The sequence below is a fragment of the Aulonocara sp. 'chitande type north' Nkhata Bay genome, linkage group LG22, assembly GCF_057382095.1.
Source record: "Aulonocara sp. 'chitande type north' Nkhata Bay isolate Kocher_YH1m ecotype deep benthic linkage group LG22, A_spYH_male_GT1.1, whole genome shotgun sequence".
Lineage (NCBI taxonomy): Eukaryota > Metazoa > Chordata > Actinopteri > Cichliformes > Cichlidae > Aulonocara > Aulonocara sp. 'chitande type north' Nkhata Bay.
The window spans coordinates 9571871-9596072 of NC_141364.1; the positions used below are offsets into that span (position 1 = coordinate 9571871).

The following is a 24202-nucleotide window of genomic DNA, read 5'->3' on the forward strand; positions in this document are numbered from 1 at the left end:
TTTACTTTAGGTACTAAAGGATGTTTCGATGGTACTAGTTTTGCACAAAATGGTCCTGAATGCAAGACTTTTACTTTTTATCAAGTGTTATAAAATTTATTTTATGTTTTAAGGGCTTAAAATTCGAGGTTTGCTCTCTTTTAGATTACTTCTGTGTTTACCTGGTTTTCCAAAACCTGCAATAACTGCAGGAGTTCTATGACTTATTTCCCAGAATTCCTCGATGCTCTTGTTTCCCACTGATTGGGTTCTGACATGCTGTACGTGCAAAAAATGATTCACCAAAGTAATTCCAACATGACCTGGAGCATCTCTCACTCAGAGCTCTCCGGCTCTGTGAAGCACTCAGTTGATCAGATTAAATCTTCAGCACAATGGGTACAAAGTTGGCTCAGACGCTGGTATTCCGGACTGGTGACATGCATGATTTGTGAATACAAGAAGGGGCTCTGTGTGGGACGGAGCCAGCACGTCACTCCCACCCCTCCGGTCTGAGTCCTCGGTAATTCATTCTACTAGTGGGAGACTAATAATGTAGTAGTGCCACACAAACAAGCAATCTGCCATTCATCAGTCACTGTTGTGATTATGTAATAGCTCAGCAGGGCAGTTTTTAATGTGAGTCAGTACAAGTTGGTCTCATTTGGAGCAAAAAAGAAACCTGAAAAACATGACAGAGTAAACAAAGCAAAGGGAAATGAAATTAAGCAATTTTACACATTAATGGGATTTTAATCAAAGTGCAAAGTGCAGGCAGAGGTCATTAAATAAAACAATTTTAAATATCTTGGACTGTTACTAAGTGCTAAATCAATTACCAACAATTAAAAATCATTCATTGTGAGAGTGTTCTTGTTTGGCCTTTTAGTTTTTAGACATGTAGACTAAACACTGGGTCCAATTACACCGTCTTTCCAGGAACTTCTACAACATTTCATGGCCTGTTTCGGGAGTCCTCCGGTGTCATGGAGACATTTTGTTGCCTCACTGACGAGGGCTCTTGTCAGATGCCAGCTGGAATACCCTTACTAATTCATCCACTTTCTTAACATCTTATCCAACATTGTAGCGGGGAGGCTGGAGCCTATCCCAGCTATGATAGGGCGCCAGGTGGGGCATCAGGAATACCTGGAGAAAACCTGCAAGTGCACGAAGGAGCAAGCGGACATTTAACCTGATTTAACTGTAAAATATTATTAAAATCTCTTTCAGTTTTTAAAACTTTGTCTTAACAGTAGTTTGGTAAGCTACACACTCTGGTGTTTAAAATGAAAGCACACTACAGCTGTTTCCACGTGACATACAAGTGCTGAGCTCAGCACTGGCGTTGCGTCCTGAGTAATAACACCATTATAAAGGATTTCCTGTGAAGTTTGGGGGAAAGTGCAGAACTCTCAGACTGAAACGGAGACACACATCATTTTTTTTTTTACTCATATTGCTTCACCCAACCCGGACCCGCTCAGAACCACAGTTTGAGTCACATATTTCCTTCATAGGCTCCACATGAGCTTGCCCGCATTACCACAACTAAAAGTCAGCGTGGAGGGTGTAACGCGTAGCGAACCGACAGCCTCCCCGCTATAAACCTGAGCTCAGTTTTCACATGCGCAATCAGATCTGCCTCCTTATCTCAAACGTGCAGTTGTTCAGTGACAACTTCGCCGGTGTCGTCGCGCGAGCAGAGCTCGAGGCATGCTGCCTGCAGGCTGAGGGAGCTGGTTCCTCCTCTCGGCTCGTCCTGCAGCCCTGATCAGTCCAGGTCTGAGCGTCTGAGCATCCCACAACCAGGAAACTGCAGGACGCAGGCGCGACTCTCGCTGCGGATGAGGATGATGATGGCTTTCGAAGTTTGAGCAGGTTAATCTGAACGTATCCGCCGACGTAACGACTGCAGAGCCGTGTTTTGCGGTTGTGTACCTGGGACCAAACCAACAGCCATCCTGGATATTTTGTGCGTGAGTAAACGAGGAATACAGATTATTCATTTTTCATGTTTTGCCGCATCGTCGACACCGATGATCACACGATTTAGTGCATTTCAAAGCCTAGAGGTCATAAAATAAAACCCGACCTATCATGGTAGTATAAGCGAGGCTGTTCACGTCATAACCTTCACTCTAACCTGTTAAACGGCAGGTGCACCCACCCCTCCGTGTCCTCTCTGCGGCTCAGCCTCATTACAGGTGTGGCGGTGCAGAGCAGAACGAGCTTGAACATCTACGATCCTTGTTGTGTTCAAGTTTTCTGGGAAGGATCCAGACTTGACAGCTTTGTCTGAAAAGTGATTATCAACAGATCCAGTCCCGCTGAAGTCCATCGGTTGTTTACAGTTTGGGAAAGAGCGAAGAGGGGAGTTTGTCAGCTCGACTGAGCTACTGTCAGAGTCTGGGCATTCCTGTGTACACACTACTTCATTTTCTTTGATTTCCAAGACCTGGATGGAGCATGCTCTCTAATGCTCTGCAGAGTTGCCTGGTAACTACGGATCACCATGATGCTTTCAGCTGCTTGGAGCAAGGCCATACAAGAAAGCATATGCACTGTGAATAGGAATAGGTTGGAGACATAAGTACAGAAGTGATAAGAGCTGTAGATGATGGTTATATGCTCTACATCTGATCTGCACTCATAGATCATTTGTAGTAGAGTAATAATTAATTCAGAGAGATGATCACAGATGACATAAAGAGGCTTAAACTTTGGTGCCTGGCTGACGAAAGGACTCTTCAGAAAGCTATCTTTTGATGCCTCTTGCCAGTGCTGAGGTCTCCCTCTTTGCTATGCGTGGGCACTGTTTTAGAAGCTATGAATTTTTAACGTGACTTCCTGTAACCTTTGAAACAGCCCAGTCTGCAGTCTTCTTGATGTAGTTATATAATGCCCATTGTTGTCCATGAAAGACCCTAGTTCCTAGATCCCAAGCTGAACCCAAAGACCATTATTAGTTGACTGGTACTGGTCAAATATTGGCAAAATTTCCATTTAGAGCGATCAATGTTCCAATGTTCCATTTAGACCAGTCAATGAAATGCCACAGGGAAGCATAATGCATTACTGCTCTACTTTCAGAGGCACATTGAGGTATGGCATGATAAAATAATCTTAATCTGTTAAAAGTTTTCCTAAATAAGAAACCACACAAGTGGTTGAGTACTGATGTGCCTCCATATAGTAACAGCTGCCACGTGCAGATGTTCAGTTTCACTTCATTTGATCCTGAAGTAGGTTTTTGTTTATCTTAAAATGTGCCAGTTTAAGAAGCCAAGACATGATTGAGGATTGCACATGAAAAATGCGCTCATTAATATTTTCAGTGTTTGTCGTGTGTGATTTATGAGTAGTGTTTATCTTGGTAATTATATTATTTATAGTAGTTTAATAGATTTTTAAACCTTCTTAACATGATAACAATGTTTAGTGTGGTAGGTTGTCTAGAACAGGTTATGCTTGCACTATTTCCTGAAAAATAACAAGTTTTAACCACATTATTTGTGGTGCAAAAAGCAGACAAACTGCCCCACAGTGCGTGAGTAATTAATTTTTTTCTTTTGTGTTCTGCAGGTTTCCCACCTAGCACTGCCACCCCTTTTTTGGCGTTGATTTGCATGTTTATTTTTCTAATGTGTGGAACAGAAGAGTTGAATTAAAGAGAAACTCCCCCTTTGTCTCATTTTGAGTTGTTATATCATAATATAACATGAAGTGGTTGAAATAAATGTTCAGGAATGCTGTCTTTTCCCGTTGTGTCTGCAGGACACAGAAAAAATAAGCCTGGAGCTGCTGTTGGTCTGTAGGCTGTGTTTTGAGAAACCTGGCAGTGTGCTGTAAATATGCTCTGAAACAAACCGCTTTAATTATGTAACGGTTTAATTGCACAAAAAATAAAATAATCAGTGCTATAGTGTTACAGAACTGCAATTATATCAGGAAACAGTAAGTAGCCAGAAATAGCCTTTAGGTAAATTATACCCTGAATATGACCTGTGTCTGAAGCCCTGGAGATGTTACTCCTGGGGGTTTGGTCCTGTCTGCTCTCATCCAATCAGAAAGCGGTGGTGGTGTAGCCAGCGCCCCTGTGGAGAGCCTCCTGCATCCTGGATGGTGACTCAGCTGAAATGAAGCTGGTAGCACGGTAACATTGCATAGTGCATCAGCAGCACCTGCCCTGTAAAAACTCCTCCTCTTTCACACAGCAGTCTGAGCACTGGGCTACTACACGCATGATCTAAAAATAGACTCCAAAGTAGGGCATTAATTCAATACCACAATTGTACTGTGATTTCATGTATTTATTTATTCATTTGTTTTTTTATTGAAAGTTGATTGCCGCCACCTTGGACATTAAGTCTATGCGTAAATATGAGATTTTGATATATAGATAATTAGGGGGAAAACAGACATTTATAGGTTTTGGATTTTAACCATGTTGAAACGAGCCTGTCCCTTTAAGGCAGATTTTAGCTACTTGGGGCCCAGTGAAATATTAGCGTTTCAAGAAATAACTGGCCAGGTGTTCAGTCTTTCTCGCTTGGAAGAAATTCACCAAAAGATATTTACCACGACTGGACTTTAAGGTGTTATTTATCCGGCCACCAGGAGATATGGTGTCACAAAAAATCATGCTAGTAGATGGCAGGCCCACAAAAGCAGCCTGACAGTATTAATTAGCACGGTTGGGCTTTAGCTAGGAGTAATTCAGACTTTCAGTGAAGGTAGCCTGTCATCTGTGACTACTAAAATACGAGAACAAACAAAAAAGTATATATAATAAGAAACGGAACTGTCTTAGTTTTTGTTTTGAGTTTCCGTTTTTATATTTTTCTGGTCACCGTGTCCTTTCAGACTATGGAGGAGAAGCCCAAGAGGAGGCCTCTGGTCAGGGCTGCATCGGAGGAGAGCTCCAGCGATCTGAGTTTAGTCAGCTGTTCGCCGTCTCCCGGAGACACCCTGCCCTGGAACCTGCCCAAACACCAGCGGATCAAGCGCTCCAAGTCAGCCTCTGGAGATGTTCTGGACCCAGCAGAGAGGGCCGTCATCCGCATTGCAGGTAAGATGTTCATGGGCAGGTAGAAGACCCTCAGTGGTTTATATCTGTAGACGAGCTGGTAAAGTTCTCTACACTATTTTTCTAACTGCTGCTGTAGAGTTTCTAACGCCAGGGTATAGCATTGCATAAGGAAATCTACATCCCAGAAGTTCAAGTTTCTTTTGTTGGTTTATGCCTAAACATTTTTAATGCTGTTGATTAGACCATGGTTAAAAGTATGATTTATATGTTTTTCAGGTATTACCTGGATGTGTGTCTGGGTTAGGACTTGTGCACAGTCAATTTGAATGATTTTCCTTGTAAGAACTGCTAACTGAAAGCCTGTGATTTATGGCTTCTGTCCCACAAAAATAATATGTTCTCCATGTACTTTGTTTAGTTTTCATAGTCCTTGGATTACAGTAAAGCTCACTACTTAGATTCACTCAGTAATTATCATCTGCTGCACATATTGTGCCATAACCGCTAGAAAGTTATAGCATTCATCGTCAGTGAATGCCTCCTCAATTTTATTGTAAAAGTCCACTTGCTTCTAATCAGCCAATCCTGGCCCGTCCTGTTCAGATGGTTTACTTTCCAGGTAGGTGTTATTCCATAAAAGTGTCTTGTCCCCTCATAGCAGTAGCTGTGAAACCTTGAGAGCCACTCTAACCAGAACCTGAAGTACCTAGGGAATGGGTTCATACATGTGGCGTTCTGCAAAAAGGACCACTGTTACAAATTGCAGTTCAAGACTGTTTGGGGTTGGGGTTCAACCAATCAGATCACTGAACCTGTGTCCACCAGTCACTGAACTTGTTTTTGTCAAAAACATGAATCAGTCTGAGGAGCTTAAAAAAGCAAGCAGGCAGTGATTACTCGTACCGACCTTGCTCTTACTTGGCAGTTGATTGGATGATCTACCATCGCACCTGTAAAATGCCAGTAGCTGCCATCTTTTTTGGCTCCTTTGTTGAGCTGTACCGACTGGTGTAGCTACAAACACGTAGCTTTAGAAAGGTGGATTGTCTTACAAATCTTGCTGCATCTTTTTTCTTTTTTAAGTACTTAAAGAAACAAAGTAGAAACAAAAATCCTTATGGACTCTCCCAACATTCATACATACTGTACACTCTGTCAGAGGTTTTACATTTGACAGAGGTTCACTGTACAATAAAAGGAAAGTAGCAGCATCTCTCACTATGCTCATTCATATATCCCGGGGATTCTTTATCCTCTAGAGATTCTCCAGGTTCTCCACCTCTGTTAACTCTCACCTGTGCACTGAGGCAGGGATCTGATGAAGCAACTTGCTGCCTCAGCATGTTCAGTGGTCGGTGTTTAGTTCAGATAGTCTCTTTGGACCACGGACAGAAACCCAACCTCATCTTCCCCCCTCCCTAGTTGTCTCTAATATTGATTTGATGGGGTGGGGTACTGCAGTGTGACTGGGTGTTATTGTCTCTGCACACATAACAACAGCAGTACATTTGTATGTCCACGCACTTCTGCAGAGCTTGTTGGTGTGCTGCAGTTTAAGGACAATCAAGTAAATTTATTTCTAAACAGAAAATTGACTAAAATGTTTGTCATTGTGAGGCAGATACCAGAATCAGATGAAGTGCATTAGATAAGTGTGACTGTATGAGTATTGTCCCACTGGATCGCTGCCATAATGGCCCTGACTCAGTCCGAGTCATTAGCCTTGTGAGATGATTGCTTTATCTCACAGTGAATGGAGGCATGACCATTTGCTATCAAGCTGCAGACAGTCTGAGGGGCAGACTGTGTCGGATAATGCTGAATATGGTGTCAGTAAGACTGTATCAACATTTTGTAGCTTACTGATATACCTAATCGGATAACACTTTAGTTTAATGACATCACTTAGAGTGATGGTGATGAGACACATAATTAAGCTCTGTTGAAAATAAAGCAAACTAAGTTCACCAGACTTTCTTTTATGACTCTGGTTCAGGATGTTGTATGTTATCATATAATGGCTCACAACAGACAGTGATATTTCAGTTATTATTATCAATGGCTTCAAAATTTGTTATCACAGATTACTAGAATATCAATGCAGCCAGGCCCACAAAACACAGAAGGGTCACCAAGTGTTAAATCATAGCTGCTGCTTCTTCTGCACCTCTGATGTACTCATTTGTAATCGTGTCAGTCCTGATCACTCCCAATGAATCTTAGCATCTTCAGCTCTGCCTTCTGTCTTGTTGGTTGTGCCACTGCCTTTAAACCATACTTCATAGCAGGTCTCAGTACCATCCTCCAAACATTAAGCGATAACGACTGCTAGCTACTCATTAACCATCGAGTAATATCAGTGGTAAAAGTTGGCATTTACACTGGAAAAAACAGTCAATAAGTTGTTGAACTTTTTATTTTTGTGAGCATTTATGGTTAATGATAAGTAACCTCAAATCTTTGGTTTTTTTGACTTTTGTCTAAAAAAAGACATTTAAATTATGTAAGTTTTGGCTTTGGGACTAGTGGCTGCTATGGTGATGAATGATGAAACAAACACACAAAAGTAGATGTAATTAGTAGCTGTAGAAGCTCTAGTTGATTTAAAATCCTTTTTATAACTTGAAAGTTTTGGAATTCTGGGATTCTCATTTGCAGTTTTTTCCCATGTTGGTTCCAATGTGGGAAATAATGTTTTTGTGCCCATTTTGTGAATTTTTTCCTGAATTCCTTTTTGAACTGTGATGTTTAGGATCTTAAATAAGTATCTTTTAAATGTATATTTAAACATTATTTAGACATTTTCTCTATTAATTATACTAACACATGATTGGTACCAGTAAGTACAAGACGAATGGTTCTTGAATTTTTTCATGGTTGAAAATGTAATTCTGTTGCACTGACTCCACTTTAACTCGAGGGTCCACTTTAAGAGTCTGGTTGTAACGTTTAGAGGACTGCATGGATACGACGTGGCTTACATCAGTGGGTCCCTAAGGTCCCACTGATGTAAGCCACGTGTATCAACGCCTAAAAGCCTTCCCTTTAAACTTGCCTTAGGGTAAATGTTTGTCTATCACGTTGGGTGTGAGGCACTTTGTTTTTTTTATCTTGAAAGATGGTATATTAATAATTTTTAGTTACCTTAAAAAAAAAACTTAGACTCTTTAATGTGCATTTGTTGGAGTGTTACTTTGACCACAGCTGTGAGAACCGACAAAAACATGGGTAGCTTTGTTCTTGGTCTGTCCGTGACAAACTTAAAATCCTGTTAACTTAATATTGACGTTAAGGTGCAAGTAAAGAAAAGGATGTTATCTGTTGCACAGACATCTGATATTCAGTTAGCCCCGAGAAGTGTATCACATAAGTCTTGAAATGTCACACAATAGTTTCTTCTTGATTTTTATGAAACATTGAGTTTAGAGTCTGCTATGCAGGAGATAAATTATTTAGCAGTTCTTTCAGTGAGTTATTTTTTTCCAGTGTCTGTCAGGATATTGAACTGCAGATCCTTTTCTGTCTTCACTTTCAGCAGCGTTACTGTTTCTAAAGATTTTTCTGGGACCCTGACCAAGGTTTCATCTTTCATGCATCTGTCTTTTCAAAATAAGAAAGAGTGTTTCCAGTGTATCCAGCTACAGGTATACAATGCTGATGTCAGATATCAGACTCATCATAATAAACCAGAATGGTGGTGTGTGCAGTGTACTATGGTGGTCACTAGAGGACAGTATCCAAAGATAAAATGCAGTGCATCATGCCTGCATCTTTCTCATCCTCCTTAGATTGTATTGCTGCTCTCAAATCTGACATTTGACTACTTCCTGGTCATTCTTTTCAGCGTGTGTGCTCAGCAGTAATTTATTAAACTGACAGATAAAGCCAATACCAAGCCTACTAAGCCTTGGCAAACAAGGAAATAACAAGGGATAAATGACTAAACAAGTAAAGTAATGCTGTTTGTGTTAATATTTATTAAATTTATTCATAACTAAAGAGACCGACTTTGAGTTTTTTTGACTAGTGATCTTTTTTTCACTTTATTTGATTGATGCAAGCCTTACTTTGCTTTACTTTCTCCACTTTCAGAGTTTGGGACTCTTATTGTGCTCTACCTTCACTGTCAATTCTTTTCCCCCACTGCTTCTTTTCCATCTATCTCTCCATTAGCAGTACCCCTGCTAATGCTTTTAGAGGGTCACTTGAGGGCTGGAGCTGATCCCAGCTCACATTATTTACTGTTCGGGTGCTTACTAAAATCTGTCTTGTCATAAGGGCAGCATAAGCTGAAAGGTAATTTTGTCATGGATTTTGCGGCTGTGGAGCCCAAAGAGATGCTAAAGAGGCTCGCTGTTTGTCACAGCGACATTTTAATAGTAATGTGTTACCAGGGAGCTCATTATCCCAGGGGCCACTACATTTTCAACCTCTAATTAACATTCATGCTACCAACTGGTAAGTAAGTAACCAGGCAAAGTCTCACAAACACAAATCAGTAAATACACACAAAAACAGTCAATGAATAGTGAGCGGTGGCGTTGTATCCCTCCTTAGATGCGTTTTCTTTTATTTTTGCAGAGAACATAAATTAGTGCCACCACTGGGGCAGAGAGGCTTTAGTTTGGTGATGTGTGGGAGCGCTGGCTTGCACTACAGTCCTGACACTCGAGCCAGAGAAGCAGACAGAGAGACAAAAGTGAAAAAAAAAATTATCTCTGAGAGACACCATCCGGTGGCCAGTGATGAGAAAACAGTGGGATGGTTTTTTATACACATGGGGATTGAGTGCACAATTGAAAAATCCCACAAGCCGTCAGTATTAAAACACCACATCGTTCTGCTGAATGGAGGAAATAAAGGAGGCAAGCAAACTGTACGTCCTCAGTTTGTTGTTAGAGATATCTTCAGGCTATGCTGTGATGGATGCTGTCGTTGGAGTTGAACTCAGAGACTGTCAGATAGTCTTTGCTCTTCAGTGACAGTGACTTCTTTGACTTTCTACTGATGTGTTTTGAGTTACTCCACCTTTACCTTTACTAGATCTGAACCATAGTTATTTAATTATTTTTAAACAAGTCTTTAAATGTCATGTCAGCACTATAATATAGCTTTCAGATCACATTGCCTGCTCTGTTGGATCTGAAGTGTTAACTGTCTGACTAAACACAGATGTTGGACTGCAAACAGTCGCTGCTCTGTTGATATATTTTTTTTTAAAAGAAAACCTCAGTTCATAATGATGTTGCTGCTGGAACTCATTAGCGTTCTTGTTACTCACTTTCAGTTCATAACTCACAGGTCGAGACGCACCGCTGGTGGTTGGTGCCACGCGGTAACTGATGATTCCAGTGAGTCAGAGTGCTGAAATATTTTTCCACATTCCTAATATGAAGGATTTATCAAGACGGATTTTGCAATTTGCAGTCTCTTGTTGATGAAACTCTGCAAATTTTCCCGATAGCTGAGTAAACACAAACTCCCAGCTGTATGTGCTCAGGCTGCCAGGATATCTGCCTTATTACCTTACATCTAAACAGTGACAGTGGCACCACCTCTTTTACTGTGTTTATATAGTATTTTCTTTCTTTTCTTTCGTTTTCGACATGGTAAATTTCCAATTGTGCTTACATTTTACTGTGAAATTACAAATATTTAGCACAGAGGGCTGTAACTTCACAGCAGTTATTTACAGAACTTTATCCTAATATTATGGCAACTTTTTCCTAGATGTACTGATGGACATTTGTGTGGCATAGATTCAACAAAATGCTGGAAGTAATACTCAGATTGTGGTACATATTGGAACAATACCATTGCTGCAGATTTGTTGGCTGCCTGTCCAAGTTTCACGTTCCCTCACATCACAAAGATGCTCTATTGGATTGCAATCTGGTGACTTTGAGGCAATTTAAGTGCAGTGGAGCTATTACAATGACCTCATTGTCATATTCAAGAAGCCAGTTTAAGATGATTTGACTTCTGTGACAGCGCGTTATCCTGTTGGATGTCAGTGTACCCATGCAGTCAGACAGGCTGTGGCTTTTCAATGATACTTAGTTGAGACTAAGTGTGTTAGTATCAACGTGCAGTGTTTAGTCTGTTTAAATCGAATTCGGGTTTGTTTTCCAAATTGAGGCGATTCATTTGTGCATGTATGAACACAGTAATTGCACTCAGGTGTGGATCTTGAAAACACTCTAACAGGCCCATAGTGTGAAAAGAAAATATCCCCCACTCCATTACGGCACTACTACTAATATATATATATAAACTACTGGTTTAATGGCAGGATGGATCCATTCTTTCATGCTGTTCACATTTAATTTATTTTAAAAAATCACTTTATGCACCTTTATTTCCCTTTAATGACTCTTGGTTGGCTTAAACCACGTCTACATGAGTAAATGCAGTGAGTTGCTACCATAAAATTGGCTGATTAGATATTTACATGAACAACTAGTTCAACAGGTGTACCTAACAAAGTGGCTAGTGTGTATATTTCACAATAGACCTCAAGTTATTTGCAGCCAGGATATTATATTGTGCATATATTTAATTCGATCTGCCCTGTTTTTAATTATGGGTATATTTAATTTAAATATGGCAGTGACAAAGGAAACATAAATATCAGTGTGTTTTTAACTATCAGCAGACATATGTGTGACCAACTTGCTGCATGTTACTGAGGATAATTTGATAACTTTAAACATCTCAAAAAAAAGAAACACCACTGAAACTCTTCCCTTTTCAACACTGGGTTGTTTTCACTGGGGAAATGCAGCTTTTTAGAAAGAAACACTCTGACGGATCCAAAGTAAATTTCCTCTAAACTTTTCCAGTTTTTGTTTCAGAGACAAAGTCTCAGTGCTTCTTCCAAGCACCACTTCCTTGTAGGAAGGTCCAACTGCAGTCAGGGTTTTTCTTGGCATCATTTCTTACTATTGTCACTGCTTCATCCATGAGAGTCTGTAACTAATTTGAATAAAACAGTAGGTCTCTTTACTATTGTCTTCATGCTGCAATAAACTTTACGGCCTAAGAAGAGGGATACTTGCTAGTGCTGTGTTTTGCCCTCATTTGAATATATCAGTTTTACTTTTACTTCTTCATAACTGAATGAATGAAGGGAATTTAAGATTGATGAAAAATAATACCACGTCTTAACTTAAGTAAGCGACACAGCTATGTTACCATAATATAAACGGTGAAGCTCGAGGATGAACGCTAACTTTTTTCCACTCGATAAAAATTAACGTGAGGTTTTGCGATGGTTAGGGACAAATGCAATCGCATGGCAGGAGGCTGTAAACGGACCAAACTTCAGTCAGGAGAACAACTGAGATAATCCATCCACAATATGAGGTTAGTCATTAATATACTGCAACAACACGCGAATAGAGCAGCTGCGAGAGAATTCAACAGACTGTTTTGTTTCTCTTAATGCGCCTTATAACCCGGTGTGCCTTATGGTCCGAAAAATACTGTATGTTAATATAGGAAAAAAGTGATTTAGGGTTAGTGGAATAAAGTTTTACATGTTTATCAAATAATGTGGACGTGCGTTGTTAATCATGTGTGTTTCTGAAATAAAATCAAATACAGTGATGTTTGATAGAGTGATGGTTGTGCCAGCATTTTGTATCATTTCACTTTTCTTGTTCTTCAGTAGGAGTTGTGTATACTGTACCTGAAGATTATTAGAAAGTCTTTGTTTAAAGTTATAGCTGTTGTTTGCTCTGATCCAGTGTTCTGTGCTGAAGAGGTGTGGTCCCCTAACACTTATGCCGTCATTCAGTTTTGGGAATATGACGTGACTTTGAGAAGAACCGTGTAAGTGTGATGGGAGTTCTTTTTAAAGCTGTAAATATTACAGAACCCACTTGCTGCGCCTTGCCCCAGTTTCTCCAACAGCAGGAACTCAAATAACCCCACGCAGCTCCGTCATTTGTTTTTTCATCGAGGTAGCCGTGTCTACAAGGGGTGGAGTTGGCATGCACGGTGTGCCTGTGTGTGTGTGTAGCTGTGTCTCAGCTGGTACCTATCTTTGTGGCTTGTGTTTGTCTCTGTGCCTTTAAGAGGAGGGTCTGATATAAGTGTGTGTGGGTATTTCTCAAGCTGAGGAGGGGAGTGGTGGTGGTCTGGAATGATATGTACAGTTCAGAGTGGGAATACTGTGGCTGAGTGTGGGTGAGGAAGAAGGTGTGGACAGATAGCCAGGAGGGCTTTTATCAGCACTGAGGACACACAGATTCAAAGAGGGGTTTACACTGCCAGGGGAAAGTTAAAAGGAAAGTTTGAAGAGAGAAAGGTGCCCTAACCCTGACTCAGTATCAGCCAAACCATGTCCATGCCCATGTTTGACCCAGGTCAGCGACTGCCAGAGGAGCAAGACTATGTTCAAGCCTATGAAAACGTCAGGGAGAAATATAAAGGTAACAACACCTCCTGTTTTCTTTTTGGAGTTTCAACTCAAATGATAACATGTTGAAAGCATGTTTGAATGGGAGGTGGGTGTGTAGAGTGAGTGCATGCCTCAGTGAGTATACTTGTTAAGCCTTGGCCAGCGTATTACTTTTAATTGATTCCATTTTGATTTTCATTGATGTTTCATGGAGTCTTTCTGTAAGCTGTGTTTCTAAAATAGCAATGGCATGGGCATGTGGATTGGTACTTTTGTCAGCTCTGCCAGTGATGTCTTTGTTGTTGTAGTTAACCCCCTGTATTGCAGACAGATCAACACGGAGAACATGGTTAAGTGGTGCACTTCTACAGGTGCACTAACAGAACAGCTGCATTGATAAAACAAAGAGGACTCCTGTTCTGCATGCTTTGTGTCCTTCTCAGGCTAGGCTGCTGGCTTTGCATACAGGGGAATCTGTGGGCAGCGTGGGCACAGAGAGGTGAGACATTTGGCCTTTGGTTGAATGGCACAGGTCCAACAATGCAACGAGAATGATAAGAGCTGCCAGCCAACATGGTAGCGTATGAGAACAACATGTTTCCAGTTATGCAGCATGTGGGTAAAAGCCTACTTGTGAGTGTTTTTATTTTGTTTCAGAAAGAATTGCAGGGTTGATAGAAACAGGAAGTCCAGACGACTTGAAGATGCACCTGCACCTCATTTGTTTACTCGGTTCATGATTCTGAATTTGACCTGGAAGACAATCACCTCAATGCACTTGAAACCAGCTTCCATGCCATGTTCTCCCAGTTTGCATACATAATATGTGTCAAATTTCACAACTATCATATTATGATAGTTGTGAAATTTGACACTGGTGCTCTTGATTGGTTAACCTTCAAAATTATGTCAAAACAAAGTTGTTTAAATTTAGCGCAGTTTCATCTAACAGCATTAAGTGTATCCTTGAGGCCTATAATGACATTAAAGGATGCACTGATTGTGGAAGCTCACTGCCTTGGAAAGTTTTAACAGCACAAAATATGTGATGTGAAACTGTAGAAAAATATTGGCTGATGCCACTGGAAAACTTCATCTTATTAGCCAATAAGTGATGGAGACAGTGTGACCGATACAAGCCATCTTTCTAATGACAACATTTTGAACATATCTGCATCAGTTATCATGGAGCAGACGTTGAATCAGATCATTATATAAATGGGACATCTCATATTTATATATATTTATTCCTGTGCTTGTGCATGAATCTGAGATTGGGTCTACGTGTTGTTTTTAATGTGTGTCAAGCTGATGGTTTGCAAATGCATTGATTTTTGCTCCAAGTTTGATAGATTAAGATGGATTAATTAATCCAGATTATCTTGTCTTGTTTTCTTATTGTATGGATGCGATTTATGGATTGATTCAGATCTATGTAGATCATCACAAAGACATTATTATGTCTTTGTAAGGCAGGTGAATTACATTGACATCTGCAGGTAATCTAGCTCAGAACACAGGCTGGCAGGAGCAGCTGTGCCGTCATGTTACACTTGTCAAACATGTCACACATCAGTGAGGAAACATCTCTTTTTCTAGAGCCTCAAATTAGTTTGTATGAGTCCCACACTGTGCACAACTCCACTGTTATAAAAGCATAATTGTTGAGAGGCACGATGAATAATTAGCAGAATGAATGATTAACATGTGTTGGAGGTAAAAACAGAACCCATAAGTGTGGGCCTGAAATTCCAGTTACAGGAAACTGTCAGTGCAAGTCTTCTCTGGGCCTTGGTATGCTGGGAACCGAGCAGTTCCATCCAGTCACATCAGTCTAGTAATTTTCTTCCCATGTGGTTGCCTACTGTGCATGTCACTGTGGGCAGTGTTCCTGCTGTGCCTCTCTGGCACCAGTCTGGTGCTCCACGCCCCTTTCATAACCTCCAGTCTCTCTGCCAAGATCAGACTTCCTGTTACTCTTTCTTATTGTTGGTTTTTAACCGGATGCTGTTTGTTTTAGATAATTGTACACTTAGAATAAATAGAACGCATCTCCTTAAAGACGAGGAGATGGGCGATAACAAATATAAATGCTGTTTTTATCAGCCCTTACCTGTGGTTTCAGATGATCTGAGCTTTGAGCGAAAAGTAGGGTGCCGGGGTTTGTCGTGAGATGTCAGCCCCTTCTGTAAAGCTGTGTGTTGAGCTGTTGCATGTGTGTGCAGCTCTGTGTGTGAGCTGAATAATTCAAATATGGCCTAGATAAAGCAGTGTTCCTGTCATTTTATAAGAAGCAGAAGAAAAGTTGAGTGTTGGAAGAAAAACTTTGATATGGAGCTGGATTAGAGAATTTAAGCTGGTCATTAATCACCTTAAGATGAAGCTACTCAATTAGTCCTATAATCAGGTGAAATTATTGAAACAACCATGAATTTATACTTGACTGGGATTGGTACACCACTCTATTTTTAGTCTGTGTTGACACCGGTTCAAAATTCACAACACAGGTGAGAGAGATCTGATCCTGATAAAGTGTCCATCATGCACAGATTGCATGTAGCAGGGGGAGGATGGACTGTTACTCTTGGCAGCATTCGTGCACACAGTATCACATGGTTAGGGATTAATTTCATATTCTAAAAGTTATTACTCCTGCGTGAGCAGGCTTATACATTTGTATAAGTTATTGCAACAGGTGAAATGCAGCTTCCTATGGGAGTGATGAAGGCTGGGTGAAGCTGTGTGTCAGAATAGCAACAGATCACATCTATTAGTGTAAAACATGCAGCCCTGCTTTAAATACGCGCTGCAAATGTATCCCTGGAGTTTACTCTGTCAGTCTTGGCATTATTCTGGTTGAAAGACAAGCTAAATAACTTCTGGCATTTAACTCAATGAGGAGTTTGTTATTAAGGTCGCGGTAACTTATTCCAGTCACATTTTACGTGTGTTGGACAAAACTCCTGAGATTATTCCATTATCGATGGTTGGCTGCAGTGTTGGAATTTCTTGGATAATCTAAAATGCTGACGCTGTAACATCGAAGGTTGGAGAAGCCTAATGAGTCCCCCAGATACAGCACAATTACCTGCACTTACTAATGACTCCAGTGACCCTGACCTTGTTGGGTTATCTTCACCTCAAATACTCATTCTTAAGAGGTTGGCTGATAGTTTTGTAGCCAAATGTCAGAGAAAGGATTCGCTCTAACTTTTGCTAAATATTCATCTTTTCAACCAAGTTGCAGAAGGAACAATGTTTCTAAAACACCATTCTAGTAAAGCTTAAAGAGTTTAAGCTTCCAAGTGACCATTAAAGAACTGAGCAATATAATCTTCTACAGCTACTTCTCATCCTAAGGATGAACTCCAACTTCACCATAATTGACTGTAGCCAGTATTAGTAGTCTAAGTTATGCTCTGCTGCCTTGCCACAGGATCAGTTCATCTACCTTCTGCAGGTTCTGGTTAGGAGGAGTGAGATCTATATTAGCTATAGTCCAAGGTGATGGAGTTATAATAAGTCTGACCACGGGACACAATCCTCTCTGGGGGAAGTAGCTAAATAATGTCAGTAAGTACTATAATAGCCAGCTGTAGGAAAAACATGAGACAGGAAAGCGAGTTAGCAACAGCTACATTTTCAGAATTTTCAAGAGTGTTTTCCACTAGTAAACTAATAGTGGTGGAATTCTTTCAGATGAAATGTAGTCATCAAATATAATTGGTAGGTGGTATTATGTGTGGGAAACACTGAATATATGTTAACAAGAGAACTGGAATAATACTTTGTTTTGCTCCTTTTAGCTTACAGGTGAACTGTGACAGGCGTCACATGGCAGTAGCTGTTTGTGCTGATGTGATCTTTGTGTTTGTTCTGTAAAGAGTTGGTCTGGGATGTAATCCTGCCTGCGAGGTGGATTTTGTCCCACTCCCCATTCTTAAACACACTTAAAAGAGTCAACATTGCGAGCTTCTGTGTGTAAATACTAACAGAGTTTACTTATAAAAGGGCTGCGATAAATTTGTCTTGTGAATCACTGTCGAGCTTGAGCACCCGCAGAGGAAGCCTCCGCTCAGTTCCAGTACTTGCCTCAGATAAGGTTTCATGCAACTTGACCTCACTTTCAAAAATAGTAATAGTGCTTAAGTTATGGACGCGTGATCACACATACACACAGATGTGTCCAAGTTGTAAAATAGGAAAAATATTCCTCTTCTGTCATTTAATATGTGCCAAGTGGACAACGCCTCTTTCTTTTTTCCCCCTGAATAATCCATTAACATCTATGAAGTTCTACAAAAAAAACACACTTTATTTGTATATTTTTTTTATATATATATTTCACATTATCATTACATTTACATTACATTTTTTTACATTTGTTTTGTCTAAGGAGCTTGGAAAGAAAAAGCGTCTGGACTTCTTTGAGTTGCTTGAAGACGTTTCACCTCTCATCCGAGAAGCTTCTTCAGTTCTAAGGGTCAAATGGTGGAGAGTCCCAGATTTAAACCCAGTGGGAGTTTCCCAATCCAATTCTTGGATGAGAGGTGAAACGTCTTCAAGCAACTCAAAGAAGTCCAGACGCTTTTTCTTTCCAAGCTCCTTGGACTACGATGACCTGGATGACTGAGAACCTTCACAGACATACATTTGTTTTGATTTTCATGTCCATGCATGTCCAGCTAATTTATTGATCTGAGCCTCCAAAGTGTAAAAACTCCTCATCCTGATCTGTTGAGCACTTTTGAACATCTGCAGATATTCTGACTGGTCTCTAACTGGTAATTACACGGCAAGCAACAACACATTCCTGATTAATAATCCACAGTTCAAGGCCAAACAGACAAATGCTGTTGGATGAATGACGTCTTTTCAAAAAGTTCAAAACCAATGTCCTATTTAAATGTGGCGGGTCTCATGCTCAAGACCGTCTCCTTGTGCATGTTTGGATAGTTTCAAGTGCTGTTTTTAGATCGCTTGATGGAAGTTTAGTTGTGCCCCCTAGCATTTTCATGCACTGATAGTTACTCTGCTCTGCAGCATAGCACAAGTTGAAGTCATGGAATTGAATTTGGTCTGAATGCATAATCAGAAGCCTTCTTCTTTGAGTTTCTGCCTGTCAAGACTATCGACACCGTCAGCTGAAAGCCTGAAAATAATCACGGAGAAAACTGTCAAGTCATCAGATAACACTCCTCTTAAAAACACACAAATTTATAAATCTTTTTTGCAGACATGAAAAGTTACAGGAGAAATAAAGGGGCACATGTATTGCCTGAGAGCTGCTGTCCTCTGACAGAGGACATACTCCTACATTATTCCCACATATGTTCACACCTACACTCCATCCCACTGTGCCAACAGCATGGCTCAGTATCTGGTAGATGAGTGAGGACTCAGAAGCTGCAGTAGGCCATTCTCACCTGTCTGTCTGCTAATTCTCTTGAGTTTATAAGGTGACCTTTTAGTCTGTATGTTCTGCTTAAACATGGTAAATGGACTCATTCTTATATAGCACTTTTATACCCTTGCAGAGGACTCAAAGCTCACCTTTAACCTCTATCACCTCTATTCACCTTTAAACATATTCCGTGCAGACTGCTGCACGTTAAGCATGTAAATCAGCAGCAACAACAAAATCCCACACGAGCAAGGTGAATATCATCTCGTTACAATGCAATCTTCTCATGGAAGTGATATGAATGTGGGTTTGATATGTATTATCTATTTAAAAATGGCTGCAGCCCAAGACCGACGCACATCACCACTCTGCAAAAACTGCTCAGTACTGCCTCAAGCCCAATGACAAAAACCCACCAGGGGTTGACTCTCAGACCAATCAAGAATCCGGAGGAATTCCTCACTCATGAGTTACAATTCTTTGCGATTATAAGTATCTTTATGTAAAAGGACCCAAACCTAAGTTGTCAAAATACTAATTTTAAGAATTATATTCAGTGAATCATTTCAGTTACAGCATGTATTTTGTGTGTGGTCGATCTTCAACTAGTGTAGATTTAGGCTTTTAACTTTTTATGTTGCTGCATTTAAAAAAAAAAAAAAAAAAAAAAGTGGTAGACCAGGCACAAGCTGTGTAATTATCTGAGTTATTATATGTAAAATTATCTGAAATCTGACCTTAGCTACACCAAGTTCTTCTTTCTGATGTTCATAAGGCCGTTCAACTTGTTAAACATATTCTAAAGCCAACAACAACCTCAGAAACGTCTTATTCCTGGATTAGGTACAGCGCTTTGAAATCTTAGAGGATATCAGCCAGTCTGCTGTGATTTTCAGAAACCTTTCAGTTCCTGCAGTAAGACTAGTCATCTGGCTGATTCTGTGCTGGTCATGCCTCTTTATCTAATAGATGCCCTCACATTCTTTCACGTAGTCCAAATCCTTTCTGATGATAAATGGCATATAGATGTAATTGGTTTGTGTCTCTGGTTTCTTTTGTGGAACTGCTTTAAGTCTGCGGAGGAATGGAAATCCTGACTGTGAACCGCCGTGAAGTGAACTCAGCCTGGCAAAGTTTGCTGGTGAGAGCCGCTGTAATTGAGATGGGATTTGTATTGGAGCAGAGGATTAGTGCCCTCCCAAATCCATGGAGTCAATAACAGCTGACGTTTGTTATGTAACCACACTGCAAAATGTTCAATGTATGAACTTTCTTTTAGTCTTTAACTAGATCAGAAATATTATATTTTTATTGTCACAGTCGCAGTGTTAAGTGGGCAACAAATAAACAAAGAAAAAAACGTTGCTCTGAAAATAGTCAGCTATAAGACTCGGACTGAAAATTATTGAAAAAGCAGCCAAAGTCCAGAGAAAAACTTTGAAAGACCTTCAGAAAGCCTGAAGAACTATTACTTAAGCAAGACTTTTGCACAGTACAGAGGGTCAGGAGGTTAGGAAATTAGTTTTAAAGCATTGCAGTTTGGATTATTGTTGTCACCCTACCAGGTGGACAGACAAGCAGCATGGACACCCCAGTTTGTGAATGCAATACCACGAGAACGATGTGAAGTAGGATTTTTAAATTGAATTTGTTGATGCATCTATTAAACATCTGTGGATGCAATAATGCAAAAAGGAAGTCACCGGGATTTAAATTTATACCATACGTTCATCTGCTAGGAGGCTGAGGGGTAGCACTGGCAGTCACCAGTATATTTGTAATACTGTGTATTCAGTTAGATTACACCAGATGTCTGTTGAGCTCTCAGCCACATGTAATTGTCTTGATTTTTGTATTTATTTATTTTTTGCACAAAAAAGAATAAATCTTTATGCATAGACTTATATTTTTTTTAAAAAAAGTTTAAAAATAACTGAATATATTTGGACCAGCAGGCGGAGTGATGAGTAGCAAGCATGGTTACCAGGTGTGTGTATAGGTTTTATTGATGCATGGCACAAATACAGGTACCTGTTAACATACATGAGTCTGACACACCAAAACTAGAGAACAGGGATCTTGAACAGTTTTGTTTTGTTTTTTTCAATTTTGTTAGAGAAATGTGTTAAAAATGCTCCAAACAATAAACATCACAAAATGTTTTTGTGGCACTGGTTTAGCTTTCTGCTAAAATCAACTGGTTTTCCAGCTTTCTGTGGAGTTGTTATGAAGAGGCCAAGCAGTTAGTTTAGTTTTGTTTTTGTTTTCAATTTTATTTTTAATTTATATGTTTTGTTTATTAGTCTTTAAACATGGGGACTGACTTGCTTTTGGAGTACCAAGTGGTCAATAGAGGAACTGCAGTTTTTGGTACCTCTATATTGTCTAAACTTTTCACTTACAGACGTTGCTGCAGCTGACTGAATGTTTGATCAAATTAACATATTAGTTGATAAAACACAAACAACACAGCTGAAGGTTGGACAGCTGTTATTCCCTTCGCTTGCCACTCTAACCGCACAGCTGCTTTAACTGTTTACTGTCCGTTTTAAGGCCAGAGAGAGCGAGAGAAAGGAAAAGAATCGATCAATAATCATCAACCTCAGGTCACTGAATAGGATGATGTCACTCTTTACTTCCCCACAGTGCTCTAAAGCACAGGTTTCGTACAGTGTGTCCGGTGGGTTATTGAGTGATAGCAGTGACACACAGAAAGATGTCTTTCTAATCTGTCTGAGAGGATGATGTCACTGGAGGAAAAATCATTCTGGTCGCAGGGAGATTTCAGTCTCCAGGATACAGTCATATACAAACTGTTATTTTATCCGTCTTGAGCGCTCTGCACAGTCAAGCTATAAAAGATTGTAAGTGCTTACAAAAATAGATTAAAATATAGTTCCACACCACGTGATATGATTTGTAGTTGCAGCATACTACAGCACAAAGTTCTGTATCCACAAATCCATTTCATTGACTGATTAAAGGAAAAGGTCTGTATTTTGGAATAAAGATCACTTTGGTTTTTCTGCTGCTTATAGTTAGATGAAAAACAGGATACAGTTCTCATGTCAAGCTGTTTAATATAAAACGCCATGTAGAAGCTCTCAGCATGAAGATAAAATAAGATGTACTTCCAAAACCAGAACTAGAACTAAGGAAGACAAAAGGCACTACTGCATAGGCGAGACAGGGAGAGGCAGAGATGGATAAAATAGAAACACAAGAAGGAACAACAAAAACTCGTCAGCACTGAAAGCCAGGATCGTGAGACAGGATGTACTCTTAGGTTTTTAATATAACTAGCTTGCTCAGTATGAGTACGTCTTCATTCATAATATTACAATTACTTCTTTCATCTCCCTGATAAGGACATTGTATTTGTGCAGCACATCCCACCTTACCTGAATACTTCTGCTCATCTCTTAGTCTAACCTTTGAATCAGGAAGCACAGAGATCCCAGCCTGATGTTTGTCCTGGGTCGCTGAACAATGGTGCTAACATCCCGTTTATGGCATGCTGCAGTAATCCCGACTAATGCCAGGAATGCCAGTAGGGAGCTGACTGGCATTCTCACAGTTTTTCTGCAGGGTTTGAAAATCCCTGCTGCTGCTTTTTTCACACACCACGACCCTTGAAGTCTGCAACTTCTATCTTCTTTTATTTTTTAATACTAACGAGGCTATGAGCAGTTTGTCTGGAGCGGTGATTCAACAATAACGTTTATATTGATTTCTGTCTCACCTCGTCTCATTTTTAGAGGTGAAACAGAATGAGCTCATCTCAGAAGTTACTACTCAAGTTATTTATTTTCTAGTGCTTTGCAACATTGAAAGAATTTAAAACAGAGTGCCTGCAAAAAGTAGCATATTAATTTCCCGGAGAAAGATACTGCAGAAGTTAAAAGCTCGATGAGTGTTTGAAAACGTGTTAGTGATCTTGATCTTATTCACACACAATGGATACGTTGTTCAGCGTAAATAAACTACTTCTGGGTGTCCTGACTCTGGTGAATCAGAGACACCCAAAAGGAAAACAGACATCCTCAATGTGTCTTTTTCAGAGTGCAGATCTGAAAGACAACAAGCCTTAAAACATATGTCATCATGACACATTCTGTGAATTCCTCTGGTGTTGTGGTCCTCCTGAAAAGTGCTCCTTTTCTCCTCTCTGAAAGGACTTTAGACAAAGCCTCATAGAACACACACACACACACAGATTCCTCTGTGGTTGCTTTCTTTTCCTTTCCTTTCCTGGGAGCTTCTGTTACGCATAAATTGTGTAACCAAAATTCGATATAATGTAATAATTCTATTGCTGCGAAGACCAAAAAGTTTCAAAACGAAATAGTTGCATAAATGACTGGAAGTGTAACATGCAGTTAAATGCATTGAAAATAGTACTTGCCCAATATTTGAAGGTTTGGTATATGGTTGTGGCATAAAACCGGCAACATGAGTCTCGCTTTAGAATTTAAATGTTAACATAGTGAAGTTTTGCATAGATTTTATGTAAATACACACACACTCTATGTAAAAGATTAATGTAACTTTAAAGGATTTCTGTATTTACTTTTTAAATCTTAAACTTGCATTCTTTCTTATGACCAGTAGGGGGCGACTCCTCTGATCAAGTCAAAGAAAATAATCGTAAACATTTTTTTGATGACTTTACTTTCAGTCGGGTTTCACTACATGCTTTTGCCGTGTCCTCGACTTTCAGTCATTTTCACCCATCGCTGAGTTCATGTTGACAGCAAACTCAACAGGAGTCCACAAACCAGTCGATGTTGATGTTTTTTTTTAAAATTCCGTTAATATCGGGAAATTTGTCACCAAGTGGCCATGATATAAACAGGATGACATCCACCAGCTGTTGATGTTAAAATGGGCTCTTTTTATGTGTGAGATAATCAGGGAGTGGCAGTAGTGAAGAGATTATTTTTAGCTGCTGAATTCTCGGCTTGTTTGTTTGAGTTCAGATGAACTCCAACAACTGCACAGGGAGTTTAATATCACCGATGGACCTAGACAGGAACTGATGTGGGGGTATCACCACCTACTCCTCCACACGCCCCACCCTGAAGCCCAGAGTATGTTGGTGACACTCCAGCTTCTAATGGCTGAACTTCCATAGTGGGAGGAGCCACATCCCACAGAGGGGTGGAGCGGGTGTATCGGGTCTTCCACCTGGGATTAAAAGGCACTGGAGGCTTTGGCACCGCTGCTTGGAAACAGAAATATCATTCAAACTGGTGTGGAGCCAGGGGGCTTAATATACCTCACAATGACGTTTAGCTGGGAAATTGAATTTTCTCTGACTCCTCAAATATGCACAGAAACAATAGTTTTTACTGTGTAGGACTGTGCTGTTTTTAAGAGTAAA

At 40.1% G+C, this 24202-nt stretch overlaps 1 protein-coding gene across 1 annotated transcript in view; it reads left to right on the forward strand.

The window, feature by feature from the left end:
* Positions 1-24202, forward strand: part of pleca (plectin a) — a 109824-nt gene that overhangs the window by 4349 nt on the left and 81273 nt on the right. The window contains exon 4 of the mRNA XM_086280953.1: positions 4846-5050. Coding sequence (XP_086137079.1) covers positions 4846-5050 — 205 coding nt within the window. The remainder of the gene's footprint in view (positions 1-4845; positions 5051-24202) is intronic.